At 41.7% G+C, this 26197-nt stretch overlaps 1 protein-coding gene across 4 annotated transcripts in view; it reads right to left on the bottom strand.

Annotated features, from left to right (window-relative positions):
• Positions 1-24588, bottom strand: part of LOC135935697 (uncharacterized) — a 266355-nt gene extending 241767 nt beyond the window's left edge. For 2 of the 4 annotated variants that reach the window (XR_010574243.1, XM_065478219.1), the window contains exon 1: positions 24260-24587. Coding sequence is in view for 3 of the 4 variants with exons in the window: in XM_065478219.1 (XP_065334291.1) it covers positions 24260-24335 (76 nt within the window). In the remaining variant the exon portion in view is untranslated. Of the gene's footprint in view, positions 1-24259 lie in introns of all 4 variants that reach the window. The other 2 variants (XM_065478220.1, XM_065478221.1) reach the window with 1 other exon arrangement.
• Between the last annotated feature and the right edge of the window lie 1609 nt (positions 24589-26197).

The following is a 26197-nucleotide window of genomic DNA, read 5'->3' as shown; positions in this document are numbered from 1 at the left end:
AAAAAAATTCTAATTCTTCTCCTCTATCACTAAGCATTATTTTGTCAAGTTCAATAAAGATGTAAAATAAAAACTTGTAATTATGTCATATTTTTAGTTTATAACATCCAAATAAAGCAATCATTAAAATTGTATTTTTTTAATGCAAAGGCTTGATTGCAATACCGACTGAAAATGAACTGAGAACAGGAAAGAAATGAATTTGACGTTTGGCGCATTGACAAATATTGCGGTCAACTTTATCTAGGGAAAAGTTTGCACCAATAAAAGAGCAATTGGGAGTGGATTTGCACCAGCAGCGTCGGCACAATTTATAGCCGTTTCGCAGGCTGACAAAAGGAATTGTTGTTTTCTGCGCACTTGCACGCGCCTTTGCTTACAGCCCAGCACACAAAGTAGTGTGTATGGGGTGTGCTTCAACACCTGCTGCCGCCAACGGGGCTCGCGCGAGCGTATCTTTCATCTCGAGGGCCGGCAGGGTCGACCGACACAAAAAATCAGCCGCCGCCGTCACCAGGGGCACCGTAAATTACTCGGCCAAACTTGCTGCCCCTCCAGCGCGTGTTTAAAACGTAATTTATTTATTTACACACCCGTAGCGCCGATAATAATTTATTTCTCAAGTTAGCAGCGCGCAGCGTGAGCAGCCGAATCGATTTTGGCGCCACTCGGCCTGCGCAATAAGTAATAAACAAAGGCGGCCCCGAGAGTTACTTAGCGCGGAATTTCCACAATGTTTGCACCGTTTGCACTTTGTTTTGTTTCTGCCAGGCGGGCACAATTTCGCCAGCATAAATAAATACACAGTCCGCTGTCGTTTCAATTCACTTCGTCATTCATATACATGCTAAGTTTAAAATGCGTGTGTTATCATCCGCAACCGAAATTCAACAATATTCATGTTTAGAATTTGAGCGTTGCTTTTCTTTTACCTTTGATGAGAGCACCTGGAAAATTTCCATTATATCCAGGTTTGAGTTCCTACACTCACTATTCATCGCCCAATCCAAATCAGACACTCACCTGAAAACAAACAGAACATTGAATTGAGTTCAATTGTAATTCTAGTGAGTAGTATTGGAAAACATCCATAAGGTTTGATCTAAATTTAGCCTACGAAAGGCATTTGATTGGAAATAATCATATTTTGCTCCATTCTTCACGCAGACGTAAACAGCAAGGAGTTTAACGTGAATATTTGAGTTGTAAACTAATTCTTCAAAAGGTGTGAGAGCAGCGAGGCCGACAAAAAGCTTAAAATCCATTGTGATGAAACTTTGGGTACGCGGAGTGGGATGTATACACTGTGGATGCTGGGTGTGTTTCTCCTCTATGTGTGTTATTCAATGGGGCACACACTCCAAATTGGGGTTTCTATTATTTTGCAGCGGGCAGCGAATTTAATTTGCTTGCTGCGTCGCGGCTAAAAACATACGAGGCCCAAAGGTGTCATTGCTGCAATGAGCGCGAATTCCGCGTTCCACCTGCCCGACGGCCGAAAAAATGTGCGCGACAGGAGATAAAAATTGCTGTGCGGTATGGCATAAAAAACCTCGCGCTCACACGGCCGCTCGGAATAAAGGCTTTTATTACTTTTATTAATCCTATTAAAAATTATCAGCACCAACAATTGCAGGCTTACGTTGTGTTCCGCTTTTTCAGCCGCACAGTGTTTCGGTGTTTTTATTTTGAACAAAACAACTCGCCACTGGAGACGCCAACGGGAGATATGCGCAGTCCTAAAGTTACCAATGTCACAAACTTTATTTAATTAATTTATTTACCCGCTTTAAGCTGTATGGCGATAGCACATTTCACACAATTTTAGACCACATTTTAAAGATCTGAAAATTTCCCTACCGATTTAACACCAGTCGAGAGTTGAAGTAAATTTAAAAATTACCGGCAGATTTAGTTTATCACTGTTTTAAAGCACGCGAATCTCCATTTCGGTCGCCAGCAGTGGGTACTCTACCAAGCTTTGGTGTTATCGATAAGTTATAATTGTCAAACGGGAGAACAAATCACCGCTCTCGACGTCGGCGGATAAACCAGCTCGCCAGGAAGAATTGCAAAACACAGCCAGGCACAATCCATCATTGTCTTTTCGGCGAAAGCTTTGACACTTGTATTTGCGCTGTCAAAACAACCGCCAGGCGAGCTGATATGGATTTCCTCGAAAAAGGCTGTGAATCTGCATGTTGTGGTGGATGGTGGACTGCATTATTAAAAACAGCGAGAGCAGAAACAAGAGCCATTTCATCGACATTGGATGCGCAGAGCGACGATCTCGTCATGAGTGCGTTTTACCAAGTGGGCGGCCCTCAGTTAAAAAAATTATTACAAGTCTAAATTTGTATTCTTTCTTGAATTATTATAATTTGGCAGTCGTGCAATGCGGTTGCTAGCATGTGTGAATGTGAACATGTATACAAACGACTGGATTCTGATATATGTGAACATTTTTAAACCCTGTTTAATTTTGGCGGCATGAAAATAAAGTCTGAACTGTTTGGTTAAAACAATAAGACACAATTCAGTAAAAACATTTTGCACAAGCACTTGCTCAGTTTGTATACCCTTGTTGACAATTTCGCCTAGTGTTGATAAGGTCTTTTATTCCGTATTTTAATTAAATTTTGGTGACACTATTTGGTGTTTCTGAATTATAAAAGAGGGGCGTTGTGAATAGCCCTCGTGTTCTTGACTACAGCTGCTCAACGAGTACAAAAAGCGCGAGCCGTGTTTGCGGTTAGCTTGGCAGCGAAGCAGCTCGGTGTGCATTGGCACCACTCCATAATGTATTTTCTGCATTAGGCACATCCAATTTGTTTGCATTCTTCGTCGACCGGGAGAGAGAAAAAGCAGTCCGCGACGAGGCTAACTCAATTTGCATCCACATTTTTCCTCTTGGCTTTGTTCATATTTAAGCGAATGTGTGTGTGAGCATGAGCACGCCCCGCTTGCTTTCCTCTCTTTGGACAGCTGCTTCTTGCGGCATTTTCCCATTCTCATGTCGAAATAAGTTGAGGAGAAAAAGAGAGGGCAGAGAAAAACACTGCCTTTCCACGGGCGCTGTTTTTCTTTTCGTCAAAAACAACCCGATTCGTCGGTCAGATTCGTTCGTGGCCGATCGATTTTCAAAATCGTAGCTGCTTGACTTGCGTTCTATATTTTTTTCTTCCTCTCCGTTGTCGAACCCGCCATGACGCCTGGTACAAGTTATTGCAATTTTCCATTATGCGCTATCCCCTGCAGACCGGCATGATGGCACAAAAATCACCCCCGCGTGCCCTTTAACTGTCTGTCTACCATGCCTGCCGCCTCCGGGCTCGGGGTGATATGCATTTGCCTGCTTGTTATTTTGATTCATTAGGGACATGGAAGTGGTCGATTCTAGACATTTCAATCAATATTTCTATAGAAATAGATGCAATCACTCTACAATAAGCAATTTTTGATGCAAAACACTGGTTTTGTGAGCTCTCTTGTTTTGAGATTCAAAATGTAATCATTAACCGCGGGAATTAAAAATAGCATTCTCTCTTGTGGTTTGAAATACAAAATTATAATTCCCCCTCACCACCTCAATCATGGTTTTGATGTTACCGTCTTTCAGCTGACTGCGTAGATGCGACGTGGAACTTTGTACGTCATCAATCAACTTTGAAGTTAATCAGCATCAGGCGGAGAACATTGCGAGCGAAAAATTGCTACGTAAACATTTTCCACGGACTATTTATCACTATCCTTTCATGTCTAATTGAAGAAGGTGCGACCTAATGGAAAATAATGCGATTGAGATGCAAATAGGTGCTCGCTGAATTAAATGGAGAGCGGTGCACTCATTCACTCGCCGCCCAAGAAGTGCTCTCTTCTCCAAAGGGCGGTGCATGGAAAACGATTTGCATGATACGCTCAAATCATTACGCGGAGAATAATTTCCAGAGTGCTTTCAGAACATACACTAAGCGGAACGTATTATGCCACCCTCCAGCTGTCGAGTCATCACACTGCTATAAAATTTTAACGATTCTTTTCTGAACACGCTGATTTGCAAAATGAAGCTTAGAGTGCATTTACATTTATCACCTAATGGTATTTCTCATAAGGACCATTACTGCAAGAGGTGTTATTACAAAACGTCCATTCATTATTGTTGTAGTTCCTTATATTGTTATATTAATAATTGATTTTAACTTTTGGTGGGGATTTTCACTCAATATTAAAAGTTCCATCATTGCTACAACTCAAATTGCTTGAGTTTCGGCTCATGCTTCTCGTCCAAAAGTATGCAGAGCAGGTAAAAAGAGGAGATATTTATAGAAAAAGAGCTATTTTTGCAATGACGAAGCGAGCCGTCTAATAATTCTGCTCGAGAGCAAACAGAAAACACGAACCGGCGAGCGAGCGCGGAGGAACAATTTGCCAGAAAGCAAACACTTGAAATTCCATTAGCTGGCCGGCTCAGTCGGAGATAGAATGTTTGCGCATATAAGAAAGAAAAGCGTTGCAAAATCCTCAAGTCGCGAAAACGACGAGAGCCAACGTGTATACATACCTCTTCTTTCACTATTACTGCCAGTGTGTGGAAGCAGTCTTTATTACCTTTTAATATCGTCGCGCACGTATGCGAGATCAGGAACGAAAGAGACATTTTATAGCCCACAATACTCGAGCATGAAGCATTTTTGCGCTGCGTTGAGCAATAAGAGTTGTAAAATAAAACTCTATTTGCCTTTTGTCGACTTACACAATTTAGAAGTAGACGCAAGTGAAGTTGGCGCACTTTACGAGCCGCTCGGTACTTTTCCGCTCACAATCATCTTCAACAGGGAAATAAGCGGTTCTAAGGCCTTTCAAGTGATCAATTATTCAGTGGCCGATCTTGCATAATAGGTACAACCAAGCATGCGAACAGTTCGAAAAACTACAAATTTAAATAGATTGTTTCTGATTCAAATTTCATTTTATTTATCTTTATAAAGCAGCAGTTTCAGCAAAAATAATTTAGGTCTCTCTCTCACACACATTATTCGTAAAAATGTGTTTTAAATTTTACAGTTTTAAGAAAAATTCCACCAACATTTTGATGTGTCAGTTGATAATAAATGGAATAAGCATATTATTACAGATCTCTGTTGCATCCGCCACTGAATATCATAGTTAAAAAGTCGCTGTTGCAGAACTTCCAGCATCTCATAAAAGTAATAGGTATGGGGTTACGGCTTCCCTTCGGGAATGAATCGAACATTGAACATGCTCCCCGCACAGAATAGTTGGCAACAACAAATTATCGGAGATAAGTGCAGATAGGTATAAACTGATTATAAGAGCAGCTTGATTCACTTCGCCAGTTCATCCTGCCGTATTATCGGTTTTCGATGCGCAGACGGAATTCGCCGATTTGTTCCCATTATTAACGAAACACGACGGCCAACGAGCATCCACGGGGACAACGCATATATAAACAAGCACGATATTTGTGTGATGCGCGACATTATTCATATACACACACACACAAGTTGCCGGCAAGTATTTATTGGCCCCAACTCTTTTGGCAATATTTCGATAACCAATAATGCCGACGGCCAAACTACGACAATAGATCATAGGCGGTGGGGCGCCAAGCCGGGCGAGATTTATGGCGGCCCGCGTGTCCGAGCATCGCATGCCAGGTGCCCTGAGCGCGAAATTGCGCTAAACTTTGCTTCTTAGCTCCGGCACAACGGCTTTTTGCTCATTCATCCGACGCTAGGCATGCTTACTTTTTCGAGAAAAGTGTTGTTTCATAGTTTTCCGTGCTCGAAGCGAATAAAAACAAGCCGGAGACATTTCTCTGAAACAGCAAGTTGAACCCACTCAATTGGTGAAATCGCCTGTCTCGGAACACTTGAACAGGGATTTCCTCGTATACAGAAAGGTTTTTTGTTGAGTGCCATCATCATCACATTCGGCGCTGATTCCCATTCATATTTCTTGCCCTGGAAATGTAGAAAAATAAAACGCTGAGCCTTTCTACTCGATTTAGAACGCAGGGCACACCTCCAACGGATGAAGCACGCTGTTGCCATGGAGAAGGTGCTGCTAAGGATTTACAAGGCCAAGCTCAGCGCCAATTAGCTGAATTCATGCCTTTTCCCTTTCTTCGTAAATTATGTGAAATATGTTTGAGAGCGATACAGACTACAGTTCTTCTTAAAGATTTTAAATTTCACAAATTGGTATGTAAAAAATCCAATATTGGAAACAGGTTGAAAGTTATGTCATAAGCTCAGCTATAGTTAATCCTGTTTTTACACTCGAACGAGGAAACCGTTCTCCTAGCAACCCTCAGAGATTTCCCTCGCAACGCTTTCAAAACGAGCAAACAACCCAGGAGCATACGTACTTGATTAATTTTTGAGAATGTTTTGTCGTGGCTACGTCAAACGGCAAGAAAAAAATGGAAAGGTTACGCGTTGGATTTCCCTTCGGGTCAGGCAGCAAAAAAGTGGCGGAAAGCAAGAGAGGGAAAAGTTTTGCCGGCCAACAAGCAAGCCCGATACAAAGGCTGCTCGTGAATAAATCGGCGCAAGCAGGGATGATTTCAAATAATAGCCGCCATGAATAAGGGATAATCTGCGACGTCGTCGGGTGACGTCAAGCAGCGGCTGACCTTCCTCGTGCATTATCTACACGTTTTTTTCAAAGCAGAGGAGCGGGTCTCTCTCTCAAGTGGTACGTGAGCTCCGCTAAGGTACACACCAGCGGTGAGTACAGCCAAGTGCACGCTGGTTGCATACATCAAAGGCGCTGGTGCTGTTTTAGCTTGATTATTGCGATGACGTGATGCTGGGGCCGAGTGCGTTGGATGGCTCTTTACACCTGCGGCCAACACGCACCCCTTTGCTGATGCTGCCACCCCCAGCCTCGCAGCTGTCCCGCCGCGCTTTTGAGTCGCGGAAATTCGTCAGTCGCGCCGTGCTTTTCGGCCTTTGTTCCGCGCTCTACGGCTTCAGGCGCCATTTCAGTGCGCTATAAATTTTTAATGTTTGAATTTACATAATATAATTTTTGACTTTTTGGTTCTTCCGACGTGAACCATGGAATATTCAGCGGCTTTTCCAGCTAACTTTGTGTTCCAAATTTGTTTCAGACCCAAAATAACGCATTTAAATTTAATCTGACCGGTCTACTATGCGTATTAAAGAGGGCGTTGCAGAGAAAACTTAAAATAGGGGCGGTTAAGGAGAGCCCCGGGAGTATTTCTGCAATTATTATTATTTATCTTTTTAAATTAGTCGCAATACCGGAGCATTCTTGGGACACAGAAATTTATCCAGAATAGTTTTTGTTACATCGAAAATAATATTTTTTGCAATTCTTTACTTGATTTTCAACAGTTAACAATTAAGATTTCGAATTTTACCTCTCAAAGCCATTGTAAAATCATTCGACAAATTATTTGTTAGGAGCAGCTTTGCTATCAGTGAAATATCCACAATGATGGTAGCAGGACTGGTTGGCATGTGCGTAGCGAGAAAGCAGACGATGAACGACGTTTTTCCATTATAAATTAATTTGCATCCACAGCCAGGCGCAGCCCCCGCGTGAATAATAACCACAACCGCCGCCTCTGGCTCGAGGCATTTTTCCCCGGCATCAGTACACGCGCTCTCTGTCTTGCATACCGACTATATGTGAACCAAAAATGTACATGCACACAAATTGAGCGAAGAGGAGTGAGTGAGCAGAGCGGGAGTACTCGATTGATCATTTTATGCAAAATGATTGGTGCGAGGGAAGGGGCGGAAGGAAGGACGCAGGAAAGCAGGCGGCGAATTGATTTAAAGTAAATTTCACGCATGCTTAAGTAATCAAACCGAAATTTTATGCATGAACATACAAATGGGAAATTAATGTGGGCGCCCGCGGTTCGCGTAATCCGATTTCGGATGGTTTGTGAATGTGCCATTAATTTCGATGACATCATGTGTGAGTACTCGTATATATATACGCGGCAATAAGTAATAATTTGCGAGCTCACGTGTATGCTATGGCTGGTGCCGAAAAGAATCAGCCGAGCGTCTTTTAATTTTCAGCTCGTTCCGAATCGGTTGAAGGGGAAATTCGCGGAAGGGGTTGAGGGTGGCCAGTATTTGCCATAAACTGGTATTCTTTGTCAGCAAAGGATTCTCGGAACGGATGTATATTTAATAGATATTTCAGCGAGACGATTTACTGCGAAATTCATTTAATGCTCGCCAACAGCCTTTCGAAAATCCATGGATCCACAAAATCAGTCAATTGTTCTTCAAAATATCTCAATTTAACTATGTGGAGAGGAATTTTCCTTTTGTTATTGCATGGGTTATTCAAAATTTTAATGATTTAAAAATATTCAACTTCAATGAATTAAATTATATCTTAGCATTAGTAGTTTAACGTTGTTTTCATTTTGGACCAATGTAGGCTCTCAAGTTGAGCAGTCAGGTGCCGTTGCGTTCGGCGAATTCCCAGATTGATTTGCGCGCGCCACCGGCGAAATATGTAAATTGAGGAGTGCCGCGTAGAAATATACAGGATGCGAAAAGGAGAAATTTTGCTGTTTGCTCGACGGTGCGCGTTGAAAACATCAAACTTCACTATATACACCGGCGTGTTCGAGGTATTATCAATATTCAGTGGGGAGCAAAAATAAAAATGCGAGCTCAGCCGCTGGATTAGAAGGAGGAAAAAATAGCAACTTGCTTTTTAAAAACAAATACGAGTGCTGAATGCGTAAACATCCGCGGAAAAAACTTTTTCTGATACTCTTTCACTTCGGCTGTTCGCGAAGGTTGAAATTTTGGCGCGGCTTATTCACCAAGAACACACAGATATGGTTTTAAACTTTCGCAAATCTTCTTTTTCAGCTCTGAATTTCCCTTTCCTGCAAATTGAATTTTAATGAGTTGCAACATGGAAATTTCCAAAAAGTATTATTTTCAAGTTTTTAAGCGCGCAAAAAACAATCAAGAAAATGCGTGTCATTTATTTTTTGTAGCCGATAAAATTGTTATTTTTTTTAACTAACGAAAAAGCACAATTGCAAATAATATAGCAACGTTTGAGCCAAAAACGTGATAAATTTGAATGAGGCCAAAGTGGCAGTTTAAACTGGAACCCCGAACTAATAGGTGGATCATGGATCGCGTACTGGAAAGTTCAGTTTGTACGGTCGTGGTCATAAAATCCAATTGCAGCGAGCCAACTTTTGACGCCGAACTGCGTTGGCATGTACCTGCGACTGGCCAAATGAATCAGCTGATTAAAGCGGCCCGGCGTGGACTGCTTTTTGAGCAGAAAATATGGCCGGCTGTATTAGAGGGTATGCGATATAAATTACTACATAATGCCGGGCTGCTATTTCGGTCTGTGTATATTAGCGCGCGCGCGGAAGCGCATGGCGGCTCACACAGCTCACCCTATTATAACGGAGCCAATATTCGCACCTCGCAGAAGGCAGCTCGCTCGGCCAACAGCACGCCACGTCTAAATCATCCGATCTCATCGCCAGCTCACGCCAGCCGACGCTAAATTATCATTTCTTATAGAGCCATCTCCGCTGCTTTGACACGAACGCCTCCTCGCTGCAAGCGGCACCAAGGCGTTTTCCTCTAGCTAGCTGCAAGCTCTTTCTAGCGTTGAGTTTAAAGGATGTTAAATGGTTGGTCGAGTGAAAATTTAAACTGATCGTTTTTGCAATTACAAGTAGTGTTTTCATTATTTTTTTAATTTAACCATGTAGGCTTTAAAGACCATCTTTGACGAAGTTTCTGAGCACACCAGTCGATTCTTGAGGGTCGAATTAGGTAAAGTGGATATTTTTTGCGACCAAAAAGTGCAACGCGACGTGCAAACTATTTTTCCCTCCAAAACAATATGAATGCGAGAAGTGCGCATGCGTCAGAGCTGGCTGGATCTGACAAAGGAGTCATTCGTACAGTTGGTCTCTCTGCAAGTGCTCAAACTAGCTCTGACGCATGCGCACGTCTCGCATTCATATTGTTTTGGCGGTAAAAAAGTTCGCACGTCGCTCTGCACTTTTTGATCGGAAAAAATACCCAATATACCTAATTCGACCCACAAGAATCGATTGGTGTGCTCAAAAACTTCGTCAAAGACGGCCTTTAAAGTAAAATATATGTAATTTATTTGTATTTTGCATAAATGTTTTTCCAGCATTTGCAATTTTACTATTTTGTTAATCAAGATTTGTTAGTTCAAATCCTCAAATACCAGAACCACAGAAGGATTACGCACTATATACGACCCAGCATTAGAAAGCAAATAAAAAGCGTCGAGTTCAGACCAGCAGTGGCAGCGCGCCCCTGTCGCGAGGTCCGCTCGCTTGCAAACAATGTGCCGCCTGTTTAACTGCATTTATTATTTACAGCATCACGCGTGATGAAACGACGACTCGAGTTGAGAGCTGAGCAAACGCCGCGTGTGCCGTAATTTGCGCTCGTTTCCACACGGCGCGGTGCACTGTTTGTTTTGCGTTTGCATTTGAAATTTCGCCGGTCCACTTTTGCGCTGCCGCCGCTACTGCATGTTGTGTGTATGCGTGCGTTCGTTGCGCGCCAATGAATAGCGAACGGAGTGACTGCGAGAGGGTTTTTGTTCGAGGGCACCTGTGCTCTCCGCCGGCAGATTGGAGGCGACGATTTTGAGAGCAGGCGACGCTTCACTTCATCGCGCGATTAATTCGTTTACCGACCCCTCCGCTTTCCAAGCTTTGATTTGCACTTGGTTTTTGTTTCCATCGGATATTCATGGAAAGTTTTGATTTGATTTTGGTGAAAAAGGGGTTTCAATTCAATCACGATATCTAGCTATAAATACCATAAATACATATTTATGTATTCTTTGTGAAGCAGCAAAAAGAGCTAATCATTTCGTTTGGGTGTTTATTTTATCACTTTGTGTAGCCAATACATACACTCTATTTGAGCGTTGGTATTAACGGTGATGGTTTCATATTTCGATAGGTTGATTCTAACCTCAATTAATGACAATCTTTAACAAGAACATCGTTAATTTTATTTCAAGCTTCAACATGATATAAATGAAAAATGTATCTGTATGTATCTAGGTGTGCCTATTTGGCGATTTTAAATCGATTTTTCAAGATAATTGCACTAATAATATTTCAGTTTTGTGTAGAAAATTGTACCGAAAAGGCACAATCATTGCAAATATTTTGAATTTCAAACTATTCACATGCCTATATCTAAATTTTATGACAAAATTTCTAAATTTAGAGACATTTTAGAACAAAGTGGATATAAGCTATCGTTATTCCAACTTGAAAATGATGTTTTTGGAACGGCTTATTTAATTAATATAAAGAATTTTTTAATTTTAAATTGAATCTCGAAAAGGGATAAGCCAATCTAAAAAAATGACGCGCCGTGTGCCGCTTTAAAGGAGTTAAAGTAAGAAGATATATTTAAATTAAAAAGTTGAAGCGTTAAACGTCGTCAGAGTGAAGAAAGAGGATCCATATTTCGTCAAAGAACTACTGATTGCTTTCTAGGACGTCTCAAATCCAATTCAATCCCAGGCTCTCATTACAATTTATCCTGCCATTCGTGGAACACACCGAAAAATCAATTTCCATCCGCCCAAACCTTGTCCTGGTTATTCCAGCAGACCGACAGGCATAAATTTTTGCGACTAGAGACGCAATCCCGTTTCGCAAGATCTCTCCCTGCGGTGCGGCCAAGTGGTGGAGCGTCCGATATGTATGGGATTGCGCGGCACCCCAGCCTGGCAATTCCATTTGCCCAAGTGCCAGAAACACGAAGCGCGAGCACGCAAAAAACAGGATGTGTCGCCGCTCGCTCTTTCAAGATGAGACCGCCGCCGAGTAAGCTCTTTTCAGCCAGCCTCAATACACTTCCGGCTGAGCGTCTTGAAGAAAGCAGCCTGAGAAAAGCAGGTATGCAACCGGTGCGACAGGTGTGCTCAACAATAAGCCTATCCCATCTCGATGCCATACCGCTGCAGGCCTCTTTCTTATTAAATTTCTCCCCTATTTACGAGCAGTCGGCTTCAATTCCCTCGACTTAATGAATAATCCGCAAGTCGAACACGCTTTTCGGAGAGTGGGCGTAAATTTCATTTTAAATTAACGCTTAATCCAATAAAATTGCAACTTTATTCCCCTTCCGAAATTCAAATGGCGTGCCTGTTCCCATTATGTACTTCCACACAATGTTGCAATCGCAGGGATCATATTTCAGATTGTTTATCATGAAGTTTTAAACTCGCGTGCAAATATGTCCTAACTTTAAAATACAAAACAAAGCTGAAAAGGTCACTGTTTTCAATTAAATTTTAATTATTTGATACAATCAAAACATATTGTGAAAATAGTTATTTTGGTTTTTATTTCAAGTGAGATCGCTTTCATAAATGTTGTCAATTTATTCCAGGGAACAGCCCTCTCTCAAGCTCAAGTTACCAGCCGGCCATATTTCCAATTTTTTTACATCAATTTATGGATAATCTAAACACTATGGATCAGATTAAAATCTATGACATTAGATAAATGAATTTTGAATTGAACTTGGTTTCTTATAAAATTTTAAACTGTGTACATGTGTCTATAATCAAAAAAGGCTCCAAAGAGCTTTGGGTCAATATCAGAGACTAAGAGCTAGCCATGAATATTTTAAATGCACTATATAGTGTCCAGCAATTATATCATTTCTGACCAAATCTCTTGAAGGCATACATATTGATCGTCAAAGTGCGCTTAAATGCGAGTGAAAATCTCGTTACTGCTCATTCCGCACCACTTCAAAGGTTGAAAGAGGCACATGGCAGACGAGCTGGCAATTATTCCGAGTGACGGTCAAGCGTGTCGGTCTAATTCGCCTTAATATTATGCACAAGTAAAACGATAACGCTCGGCTGCCTTTGGAAACGCGCACTGGATCTGCCGCCTGGGAATCTCTCCCGTGGCGTCGAGGTCGGATTCGGCCGGCTTTTCCACTCAATTCCAAATATCCCCTCGCAAACTTCTCAAAGAAGCAGCCGCCGCCGCCTCCTTTTTGTTTAGACTAGAGACGTAGAGACCTGGATCTATATGCAAAATAGTCTTCCGGCCTGGTGCTCGCCCATCGGGCCAAAATCAAAGGAGGCATTATCTCCTTTCTCCCTGGCTCGCCCCCTTCCGCCGTGCACGGCACCACTTTGGGTGAGAGAAAAAGTCTTTTCGGCAAATGCTGCGGCTATATTTGTTTTGCCCTTGTAGCGGCTCGAGCAAGTTTCTTGCAGTCTTCAAACGAGCTATCACAAAGTTTTTCCCTCCTTTTTTGCCGACAAGGGCGCTGCGGTCCCGGGAAATTAGATCGCGAAATACAAATAACGTGTCGATGACTGCGTGGTAGAGAGAGGAAGCATCAAAGGGTAGTTGAACAAGTTTTGCGTGATGAGGAAAAAGAGGCCCGAGACCGAAATGCCGCTTGATCGAAGTAAATTTTCATGTAATATTAGCGAATAAAAATACGAAAAAAATAGCGAATAAAGAGATAACGACGTGACATAAATAAATTTTTGGTCTGGTTAAGATTAGACCCGCCACTTCTGTTGCCCCGATTGTTGATCCTTGACAGTCGAATGGTTTAAATTAAGGGGGCGGTGGGCGGTAACAAAGAAAATTCAAAAAGCAGTCAAAAATCAATGAAGAGGTTTGTCTTTGTGATTTTGAGACATGATGACGTTACAAAGTTCTTCCTTTTGTCCAGCAATTTTCGGTTAATGCGGAGACCGTTCACAAAAATTCGAATAGATTCTGAATTTTTATCTAAAATTATTCTAACATTATTTTTTGATGCTCATATATTTTAAGCAGGTTTATTTTACTAGTACTAATTAGGAAATGTTTCAGCAACGGTATACTGATGGGCATTGAGACGAGTGTCCTTGCTCTTGATTGTAAATTGAAAATGGGAATGAAGTACGTTTTCAATTTCCCGTGGAAGAACCAACTTCAAGTGTAATCATATTCCCTTTGAGTTTTCAAAGTTTTTGCTGCGAAACATCTGTAAAGGAAAAAGTCAGGATCAGAGTTTCCTGGTATTGAAACAAAAAAGCCGTACTAATTCTATCCATGAGAGAGCTAGTTCTACGAAAATGACGTGAAGTCAAACCACTAACAGCTCGAGAGAGCAGAGCTGTTGGCGCACATCAAGAGCTCATTAAAAGCGCTCTTGCAAACGACGTATCCATTTACAGCGTATTAGCAGTAGTTTTAACTCAATTTAAGCAGCAGTACACTTGGCAAAACAAATTAGCACTCGGCATTTGAGCGGCAACTTTGCACTCGTCAGTCCGTCCCGGGCATCCCCCTGCCGAGTACAAGAAACGACACGCACCTCCAGCAATCCCTGTTCCCGAGGGCCGCCCGTGGAAATAGCTCCCGGCGCGACCTCTAGCTGCTGCAAAAGCCGCACGCAAATTGCGGAATCCAGCCAGCCATGTTTTGTTAACGAGCACCTCTCCCTGCCGTACGTTAACTCTTCTAACAACTCCTTGGGGCCGACCAACGTCGAATCCGACTCGACTGCTTAATTCTGGCTCTCGCACAAAAAGAATGGCGAGCAGAGCACACGGCTTTATCCACCGCGCGATTGTCGGTTTAATGGCAGATGCATCGCAATCAGTCCTAGCCGCCATTGATTTTTCACCGTGGGTGGACACGCAAATTGGATCAAACTCCCATAGGGGCGCCATGATTTGTCTGCCAACTCAAGTTCTTACAGCTCAAGACTTGAAAAGCAAATTGTATTTCAATCAGAGCAGACTTACAAGGATTCAAAGTGTTACTTTGTACAAACCCATTAATAAAATTTAAGTTAAGGTCGGGAACAATGTGGTTCGACCAATCACTATTTCAAATGCTCCGCCAACGACAGTAGTTCCGTTTCCACAATTCCAAAATTTTGACAGTGGGTTGGAAAAAATTAGAACGTCGGATCCTTACATTTTCATTGTTAGATCCTTTGAATTTTGATTTAGACAGAAAATTTTGATAGCAATTTTTTGCGTACAATTTACAGATTTATTACCTTGAATTTTTCAGCTCAAAAAATGTATTCTGCTTCAATTCACTATATGTCCAAATTATCTTTAACACTAGCTATTGTTGAAATGCAAGCCTTTTTCCTAATTTAAAATTTCAATTATAAATTACCAGTAGCCAGAACACATGCATTCAATAAAACTTAATGGTTCTAAAAATTTCCCTTTTAATAATTAATGTAGATAGAAATTCCATCACCATCACGTTTAAAACTATTTTACAATAAAATCATTTCAGACACTCTGTTTTCGGGTAAAACGTGGCGGCTCCGACCTCCGACCACGGCGAGCGGAAAAGGGAGCAGTCTGGATTTTACTGAAGCTTGCCAGCCGCCTCCCTGCCCACACTCCCTCCTGCCTGCCAAGGAGGCAAATTACATTAAGGGCTGCAGTGCCGGACGATAATAGCGAAACGAGAAGCGACAGCGGTGGTGGGGAAGGGGATGAAAGATTTGCAAATAATGGAGCCGCTTGTTACGCCATCAACAGCAGTTCAAACAGGGCGTTGTGCATTACCCAGTATGATTGGAGAGAAAATTCAATCGAATAAAGACGCATTGGAACGAATTGACAAGTTAGTCAACATTTGTATGAGCGTCGGAAGCACGAAGCGTTGAGAAAATATGAATTCGTTGATTTATTCTCAAAATCCTCCGCTTTTTGGATTTGAATTGAAATCCTCATCCTCATTACGATAGCCTTCAAATTTATTCAAATCGTGAGGAGCAACGTGATATTTTTAAATCCACGAAAAATTAATACATACTTCCAGATCCATGCTATAATTAAGATAATAAAGCGCTGCTTGGAAAAAACTTCTATAAAATCGAGAACCTTAGCAAATTAAAATTTAACTCTTACCCTTTCACTTCATAGGTGTTTTCATTCTAGTTATCTAAACGATGGAAGCGAACTAAAATATATTATGACGCCATTGGATAAAAAGTAAAATTGTGTGGAAATCGATTTCTTTGCTATTTTCATTAGTATTGATTTTTACCATATTTTCAACGGTGCAGTCAGTGCAGTAGAATTAGAAATGAAAATGAGTCTTTAACGACTATCCGATTTGCATAACGCATAAATTATGTTCCGCCTGGTAATCATGCCAGCTAGATTAAATGACACCGATGCGAAATAGAAATATCGCGATCGTGGGCCGGGACAATTTGCATCACAGATAATCCGCGAGCACACAGGGGAAAATGATGGCGAGCGAAGTGACAAGCTGAATCGACGCTCGCTGCGCGAGGCAGCTGACTTGCAATTTACATTAATTGCAGAGTTCATTCACATGCGAAATTTAAATGATGCGTCCGCCCAAAATATTTTTCTCGCTTTGCAAATTAAAAAAGAGATGAGTCTGGCGGCGCGCACTTGTACTCAACGGATATGGCGTGCGTGTGCGAAAGCCCTTTTTTAATTAATTTCGCGCCACGCGGAAACGAGAAAATGATCATTCGCTGAATGATCTTTTGCGCCCCTCTTATCGCGGAATAACTCAAAATATGCTGATATAGGGGGCATAAGCCTTCTGGGGCGCGGCAATCATTATTCACGAGTGCTTAGCTCCCTGCAAACGCCGCGAAACACGACCAATAATGATTATTCACTTTCCAGCACATATGATTACTGTGGCCGGAGTGTGTGAAGCTTTTTTAATGAAGCAGCAGTGTGAAAAGAATTATTAATTGAATGGTGGTTAAAAGAGCACGTTTGTATGATGCGCACACAGAGGAGACGAGAGACCGCCAAACTTTGCAGCTTCAAAAAGAAAGTGTGAGTCGTCAGGCCAGGCCATACGTTGCGTGAATACCAAATTCAGCGCTCACTCACTCAGCGAATACGCCTGGGCTTAATTATTTTCGTCTCATTTCTCCTGCTGCTTTTCGCGGCCAGGATATTGCGTCTGTCTCGCTCACCAGGAAAGATTGAAAGGTCATCATGCTGCCTTAAATTATCAACTCTTGACTCAATGAGTAAGAGACGCTGGCCAAAATTGTTATATAAACAGAAGAAAAAATTACTTCTGTAAAGAGTTATTAATAGCAGAAGTGGTTCTCAAGCAAATAATTGCTTGTTGAATTACTGTTCGTTCTTTCTTTTAGAAAGCAAAATCATAATTTTTCGTACCACTTATTTTTAAATTAAAACGAGTGGCCTATAAAGCAAAATTCATCACGTCTCATGACATTTCAAAGTTTGTGTAATAGCTTTCAATAATAGGGATCATATTGATGGCATCGCAACTTGAGATGAGATCTTGTCCAATCAGTTCACTTTACTAATTGATTAAAATTTAGCTGCTTCAAAGTGAACTGGATATTCACTTGGATCGTGAAAAATGAGCCGAGCTACCTCTACATATCATTGGTATCATATTGGTAATTGAGACCGCAATGTGCCCAGCCTGAGTCACCCTGGTTTCCGTTTACCATACCAGAGACGCGAGATTAATTATTATAAGCCTCGCAGAAAATCGATTACTATTCAGCATCCGATTGCAGAAAAGTGCTTTCCAATAATCTGTCCGACAAATCGGTTAACAAAAATTATTGAAACTAAACGTAGGTGAGGATGATATATATGGCACAATTCCCCACTGAAAACGGTAGCAAAATAATTTTCGCTTATTGAATAGACATTGCAGAATTGTCCTTTGGAGTGAATGCGCCCCAAATCAGGATAGCATTGTGGTGTCCCAGCCGAGCGTAAGAAGGGTGGACTCGCACTCAAGTGCAACAGATAATGCGCCAGCCCACTTAATCAACAGCTCTCAAAGCAGCCAGCCATTCGTCTGAAATTTGATAACGAGCGGTGGCGGCGTCAATGGAGTCGGCGTTTGCTCACACGTGTTTGGATAGGCCATTCACTTGTTGCAAAAGTGCCGTCGGCGGGCTATTAGCGACGGCATTTCAAAAAGCAGACACCTTTCCTGCCGCTGCAGATCTGAGAAGCACACATGCACTTGACAACGTGTGAATTTAATGGAGTGCGTTTAGTTAGACGACAGGCGGCAACACGCCCATCGACGGCGTGCGTCCGCGTTGAAACCAGCAGCAGCAAAGAGGGTACAGAGTTTAAAAGCTATTAAATAAGGAAGAACGGCCGACCCGTAAAAACCTAGAGAGCAGTATGGCGCACGTGGAATTTCTCCCGTTTGGCTACTTGGCGAGATGGGTCCAGGGCGGTGAAAAACAGTCTAGGTGCGTTTTAAGACATCTTGGGAAAATGAGTTTTACTCTGTTATAGCGCAACCGGACAGTCAAAGTTATGGTCTCACCGGGTCTCACGGACCACTGTTGGTAGTTTAACTCGGAAGCTTTGGTGATGAAAACTGATAGTTACTAAGAAAAAGAAACTTGTCCATTTCTATATTAAATCTTTAACCAAATTATGAATAACAGCGTTTTGACCACTGACTTTTGTTGATTAAAAATTTCAAAAGCTACGAAAAAACCAACAGAGATATCCTATAGTTTTTTCCAATCAAAAATCTTCCATTTCCAAGACCGTTTAGGTCTTGCAATACATAAACGACAGGATTGGTGAACCAGTCTATGAGCAGATGCATCTCCTAGATAAGTATTCAACAAAAATAATGTACTGTAATTCAGGATTTGGAATATTCCGGCTGTGTTGCTCTCAATATTGGCCTCAAATGCTCAACCAGGTCAATTATTTGCAACCTAGGAAATTACTTTTTTGACTATTTTTCACATCCCTCGACTAGAGCAAGTGGAAGTGCTGGAAAATTTTATTTCTGCCCGGGCGTGACATTCGACTTTCTTCCCTGCTAGTAGAGAACTTTTATTATCAGATTGAGTGACGTGGACGTCGGTGAAATAGCGTTGCGTGATAGTTGTCAGGGGAATAGTGCAGGGAATCGCAGCAGGAATTAAGGCCGCCCCGCCAAAAAGCGTAAATGCACCGGCGGCTGTGTCAACCGCGATTATGGAAATGCAAAGAGTCAGACGCGCGATCCATCCGAATCTGTTACCTGTCAAATTTCCACCGAATCGGTGCTGCCGCGCGATTGTCGGAAAGGCGCACAGCTGTTGAATATTTCAGGGGGGAAAATGTGTCGAGCAAACCGCGGCAAAGGGTTGCTTGCGTCTGGCATTTTCCTTCTCTGCGACGGAAAACACATTTTTTGCATTTACCACCGCACGACTGGGAGACAGCACGCGTCACGCCGCCACGGATATTAAAAATATAGGGTGTGAGTGCATGTGAGTCTCGCTTTCTGTGAAACTCCATGGGACAAATTTAATGCCACGCAGGTTACTTTTCCCAGCTTTTCTACGACTTCTCTGAAATTGAAAAGCGCTAACAGAAAGGAAGAACTTTCTTATTTTCCAGAGCGTACCAAGGATGCGCTTGCTCACAACTATATCCAGCACAATTCTTGGAAATCAGAGACACTTTTAACTTTGTACTCACAACAAACTTAAAGACTCTTACTAACCGGCTAAATCATAATCTATTTTTTTTGCTCTTTTTATCCCTGTCCGAGGACCGGAGGACCGGGAAGGGCGCGCACTGCACTAGCACGAATGCTGAAACCTGGGTCCCAATAACACCGCGAACGGATAACATGGGCGCACCAGGCCGCACAGGGACCCAGCCCACTCAAGGGCCACATTTGTGGATTCCAAAGAAAAAATATTTAGTTTAAACTATTTTCTTCGGGTAACATAAAACAACTGTGGAAATTGGCAAGATGCAATCAATAGCTTTTACCATTTGGAATTACAAAAAAAAAACGGCTCGTTGATTTAATTGGCTGCAAAATATTCGATTACAAAACGTGATTGACACCATCTACCACGTGTTCCAATACTTGAATCTCTTAAGGGGAAAAACACAATGACCGAAATTAAGCTTATTTATTTTTAGCATTTTTACCATCCAGTTGAGCGCGCAAAATACGTTGAGCTGAGAGTTTTAATCTCCCTTTGTCTGAATTTCAAATTAAGCGGCTGCTGCGCTTCCCACTAATGGTAAAAATGTCATCAGAAGCTATGCAAACAGAGTTCGTCCCTTTGACGCAATGGATTATGGAGGCAATAATTCCTATCCTAAATCATGTTCATCCCCATCAATATCCAGCGAGTAAATAATTGGCTTTGGGGGAGGAATAAAACAATGATTGCAGCTCATAATCCCCGGCAGCGGCAGGAAGTCCCCCGAGGCATGCCGGGACATAAAAAGATAGCATCTTCCCCCGAAAGTGCGGCAGTTTTAGCAAATATCCGCCAACTTGGAAAGCATCTCATGAATCAATAACGGCGAACAAAGAAAGGAGAAGGCATGAATAAGAAGAAAAATCCTTCGCGAATCTGCAGTTCCTGTTTGTTGAATATTTTAAAATTTCCGTAGCAGCTTTCGGAGAAGGTATGAGACCGGGCCGAAAATTTGAATCCCAGGCAAAAACTTGGTCCCGTACGCTTAGGCAGACTTTCTAAATATGCGGCTGGCACAGCAAAAACGCCGACGGCATGCCCATTGAAATTTCAGGGAGCAACAGCGAAACTTTTGAACTCCGTCGGAACGGCTGCGAGGGGTGACGTGGCACGAGAGGAAAAACGCGTGTCGTGTCCATCCTTGCAAAAAGATAAAGCAACAGTGCGTCTACGTATGTATTTACCCATGGCCAGAATCCGCCGAACACAAAAGCGGGCGGGCACCAAAGGCGGCCTTAAAGCGGCTCCTCGCCTGCCTGACACAAAGAAGCGCGGCGAGACAAAAAGGAAGCACTGTATTACACTAGTAGGACTTTCTGCGTCGGAATCCAGGCAGGCTTACACGCTCCTTTTTTTCTCTTTCTCTCTCGCACTCGTTATCTCATATCCCCATTATTAGGGGGAAATCTCTTGGTGGCTGACGCATTGGGGCTTGCTGTTGTTCGGAGACAAATGAGCAACCCTGTCCGACTGACTCGCCTGCTGCCGTCGCTTAAGAAATCAGGCAGGCCCAGATGTGCAATTCGCGGAGCCGAAATTGATTTTCCTCCTGGGACCTTACCGCAGGTGGATTTTTCACTCGTGCTTCCCTAAAATTGTCCTCCAGATTTCACTCTCATATTTAACATTTCAAATCAATATGATCGATTAAAAGCACAGGATCGAAGTTCAAATTTTGTGAAGTAAAAATTTGTTGGAAAACAGGCACAGCCCTTTGATTCTTTGAGTAAAATAGATAAAAAAATAACTAACCTATCATTTTAGAGGATCAGAAACAACTTCAAAATATAAAGCACTTTTTTAAATTTAAAGAGGATTATTTCTTAAAAACCCCTTTTTTGTTACATAAAATTTAATTTCGTAAAATAAAGACGAAAAATTTAACGTCTTTTTTCCTTATTGCAGAAAACAGGCAATATATTTTGCAATATCTTTCTGAGAGATATATAAAGGGAGAAGAGAACACAGGCACAAATAATGCACGTCAGCTATTCACACCGGTAAAAGCCAAGTTTATTCTATTATACAGGAGGGCCCAGGGTGCGGTAAAGTGAGACAGAAAGAGCGGCCTTAATCTTGATTGTAATTTAAGGAGAGAAGGGTGGTGATTTTATTTATAATGCACACACGCAGAAGGCACTAAATGAGCGATGAATCATGGAGCGAGTCCTAAATTATGCCAAACAGCTTGGGTGTTAATGTTGCTTTTCAGGATTTTGGCTTTGTTCTCTCAAAGGGCGACTGCAAATATAATGAGCGCTGCCGCTGGCATAAATCACCGTCTGGAGCAGGCGAGGGTGTCTTTTGTGAGCTTGCGGACACCTCCACTCCTCGGCGATAAGAGCCATGAAACCAGAGGTTTGGCCTGTTTTTATTTCATTCGTGTCTCACGAACGATAGGAGAACGTGCTTGAATTTTTTGCTGCGAAAAGACAAAATGTTGAAACCAATCTTAAATTAAGTGATTCAGATCAATTTTGTCTTGTTTTACCTCAAACCTTGAGTTTTGGTGATTTTTTTCCTTATGTATAGCTACAGCAAACTAGACAAGTTTAACGTCTCTGCGAAGACGTTCTTTTAATTTAGGCAGGAAAAATATTAAAATTATCGATTTGGACTGAAATGAACCGATTCCTGGAATTTGGAAAGTCGCCTACATCCGTTAAATGTAGCTTTAAAAAGCAGTACTCTTGTTTCCAGTCAAATTGTACCAAAAACACCGTTTCCAGTGCAAAATATTAAATCGGTGGAAATAAGAGCGCGAGTATTTCTATATATCATGTACTTTCTAACTTGTTGATGCAATAAAGGGCCACTTTTTCTTCTATTCTCCTCTCGCCACGTCCCTACACGGAAAAACGTGCGAGAGGGTGAAATATAATAACTTGAGGGAGTTATGGCGAGTCGCTCGGGGGTTGCTTTCACCCCCTCGCACAAATGTTGACGCCTTGGATGGAACAATGAGTGGCATATAATTAGAGAGCGAAAATGAGCAAAGCGATTAATCGATCATGCTGCCGAGCGAACATGGGAGCATCAATCACTTTGCGAAATCTCGTTTAAAAACGTATTTTCGCGAAATTTCCACCTGATCTAAATAAACGGCAATTAGCGTGCGGTACCATGGGCAGACAAGCGTGAAATACGCCGGCTCTCCCGTCCGTTCACGCTTAAAAACCGCGCGTGGGGGATAAATAAGAGCACGCCGCTTCGTTTTGAAGCGAATTATTTATCGGTCATTGCAGCTGCCAACCATAATACTTTTTGCAAACAAATAAATCATTTGATTGAAATTTTAGATTCGAGAGTAATTTTAATCAATATAATGAACAAAATTATTGAATAAAACTATTTTATCTTTGTTAATTCTCACCAAGTCATGGGAATATTTTTTTTTAATTTTCAACTTTTATAAAACATAAATATATTTTCTGCTTTAGGTATATGGCGATAGAATATTTGAAAAATCCAAACTTGTACAAATTCTCATTTTTTATGTTATTTATTTTATGGAGAGACATGACCCGTCTCGATCATCTGTTAAATGTGTTGAAAAGCATATGAATTTGAATAAATAATTTAAAACTACGATAGACGATGCCTTGCTTCCGCTGCCGTGTGACCGAACTTCCGGTCCTAACATAGCGATCAGCACTCAATGCGCCACCGTGCTTGCAGCCAAATCCGCGTTGGTCCGACAGGTGGCCTAATTATAAAGCTGTTGGAGCGCACCAAATTTTTCATCCGTTGCTCTTTGCTCTGCGATTGGAAAAATAAATAAACATTTATTTGTGATTCAACATAATGTCCGATTTTTATTTGTTAACAAGTTCGGCTAACTCAGATGAGTTTTCGACTGCAGATTTGAATAGCATAAAAATATACAATTACAAGATTTTTTAATTAATTATTTAAGTATTCAGTATACAGCATTTTTTTAGTACCGTCGGTTCTGAATTTATGAAAACCAGAGCATTTTTTTTTAAATTTAAGGAAATAGAGAAGGAAAATAATTCCTTTGGAAAAACGTTTGTATTTATTCCTGGTAAAGAAATGCTCGGTTAACTCTTTGTTCATGAACAGACAAACTGAATATTTTGCCATGTTCTTTGAAACTTGACAAGATACTTTAAAAATATATCTGATAATCTGCCTGAAATAAATTGGAGCACACTTATTGGCAAGTAAGACAGAAGTCTTAGTTCCAGAAGCAAGTTCCAAATCGACTATTTTAAAAAAAAGTTAGCGTACGATATTTTTGTATGGTCAATGAATTTAAAAAGAAGTATTACATCATTTCTGAACCATCAAGTTTATTCGATATCCTTGCTTCTTTATTACTTTTGAAGTAGTTTAATCAATCTCACTCGTCATTCAGTGCCTGCCACGGCATTATTTGTGAATTCAGCTCACAGCTGTTCGCAGCCGCTTCTCGGGTGAAATTGCAGACCGATCAAAAACAATCAAAAGTGCGCACGTTAGTATTCTCGAGACACAGCGGCGGCGGTGGAAAACAAGAAGACGACTGACACGACTGTGCGGTGCACGCTTGCATAAATCATCCTCCAATATTGACACTCCCGTGTGCACGTAGGAGACGCGAAATTTAAATCCGAGCAGACGTTTGTCAGGAAAGACATTAATCAGAAAGTAAACAATCGGTATAAAAGACTCACCTATCAGGAGCAGGACGCACAAAGCACTGACGGAATAGTATCTCAACTTATTGTTAGCACACTTTCTGGCATCCATCGTAGAAAATCTATTTTTTTGTTTTTTGGCTGACTGGCTCACTTTCGCACTGAGGTCGAACTTGGGCGCGATTAGAGGTCAACAGGACATGGTCATCGCACGTGTTGTTGGCCAGGAGATGCACCCTCGAGCGAGTGGACGAAGAGGTTAGCTGGGCAGACCCGCGCGCCTCTGAACCCCTTGCAAACTGACGATGCAGACTGCTGTGCACCGGGTTTATAACAGGCCGGAATCGTGGCTGCGACTGAGTGAACGCATGCGTTGCCCCCGGCCCGCACACCAGTACCCATGCTGCCCCCGCAGCAGAGCTCGCCGGAACCTGCTCGAATGGAAAATGAACGGAAACGGGAGTCGGCGACAGCGTTACATTTGGCTGCACTTAGTCTCCGTAATTTCTATTTCAATATTCTATTTGTGAAACTTTGCTTCATATTTCGAATCGAGGGAGCGGAACTGATTAGGACTGGTGGAGAGAGTTAATCATTATTTATTGATGGAGCAAAATTAAACTTCTGACGCGAGTTTTTTTTTTGTTTTATAGAAATGAGATGATGCTACAAAATCTACAACAAAAATACACGATGCTTTGAGCTTAGACTGTTATAAATTCTGTTTTATTTTGATTTTGATTCATGGAAAAATGTTTCGATTGTAAGCCTTTTTTGTGATCACATTCCAAGCTTCGATATTAATATATTTTGCTGTGCTGGGAATGCGTGTATGAAAGTTGAAGTCTTTCGATCTCAATATTTTTGCACGCCAATGAACCTCAAAATACCTTAAAAAGCGCCGGATTCGGTGGAAGCTCGTTGTTTTCAAGTCACCTCCTCTCAAAAAGAGAGTAAAATTTATTTTTCCCTTTGAACTTTTTTGACGACGCGCAGCACCCGGCCGATGCGGAAAAGACAAAAAGTACTCCAGCACTCGGCGCACATTCTTTTGTTTTAACAAGCTACCCAGCATGAAATTTTAATTACTTTTTTCAGCACTTGAGTTGGCGCGGCGAAAGATAAAAGCGGTGGTGGCTCTGCGCGCAAAAGCCGAAGACGCGCGGCGCCGCTGCGGGGGAGGAGAGCCGCTCGCGTTTTTGGCGTTTGCATTGGCATGTATGCAAAGTGCCTTTACTCGCTGCTGTCCAATCTCTCAGCTTGCGATGGAGAAATTCAAATCAATTTTTAAATAGCCACCACTCAATTTATAATTCATTTCCAAAACAGAGGGGTGCTGAGTCTAGTGCATTATTTGGAGCCTCATTTACGAACAACACGATGAAAGCAACAAGGGTTGTGGATATTAATTGCAAAGCATCACTCTAGAAAAATAAATAGCAAGAATGCCAAGCTTTAGGGTGGGATTGTTCAAGATTAATCAAGAAGCTGTAGGTTTAGGAGGCTGATTTTCGCGACAACCTTGAACATGTGGCTTGAAGTGATGTGGCAACGCAGAAAGCGTGCATTTTAGCAGAAGGGGGTCGTAAAGTTGAGCTTCACAACATAGTGCTAGAGATGGGGTTGTCAAGTTTTCGTCGGTAACTGGGGTTTACCATGGATTTTCCTAAGTTTTGCTCAACTTTGTGTGTAAATAAAAATTATTTAAACTAGCTAATTAATGTTTTTGCATGCGCAGTATCCATAGAAAATAAAATATATAGAACATTTATTTAAAATAAAATATAAGCTTAAAAAGAAATTTTAATTAAACAATATCTTTCTGTACGTTTGTTAATAAACATAATAATGAATTCTAGTTTAAGTAACAAACTGAAATCTACTTGCCTCGTCGTAATGTGCACACGCATTACAGGGGAAAAGTGGCGCAGAGACGTTGAAAAAGCGGGCGGGCTGCGAGATCCGCTCTCGCGC

This window comes from Cloeon dipterum, chromosome 2, assembly GCF_949628265.1.
Source record: "Cloeon dipterum chromosome 2, ieCloDipt1.1, whole genome shotgun sequence".
NCBI lineage: Eukaryota > Metazoa > Arthropoda > Insecta > Ephemeroptera > Baetidae > Cloeon > Cloeon dipterum.
The sequence above is the reverse complement of the archived record's forward strand: the minus strand, read 5'-3'. Positions and strand labels throughout refer to the sequence as shown.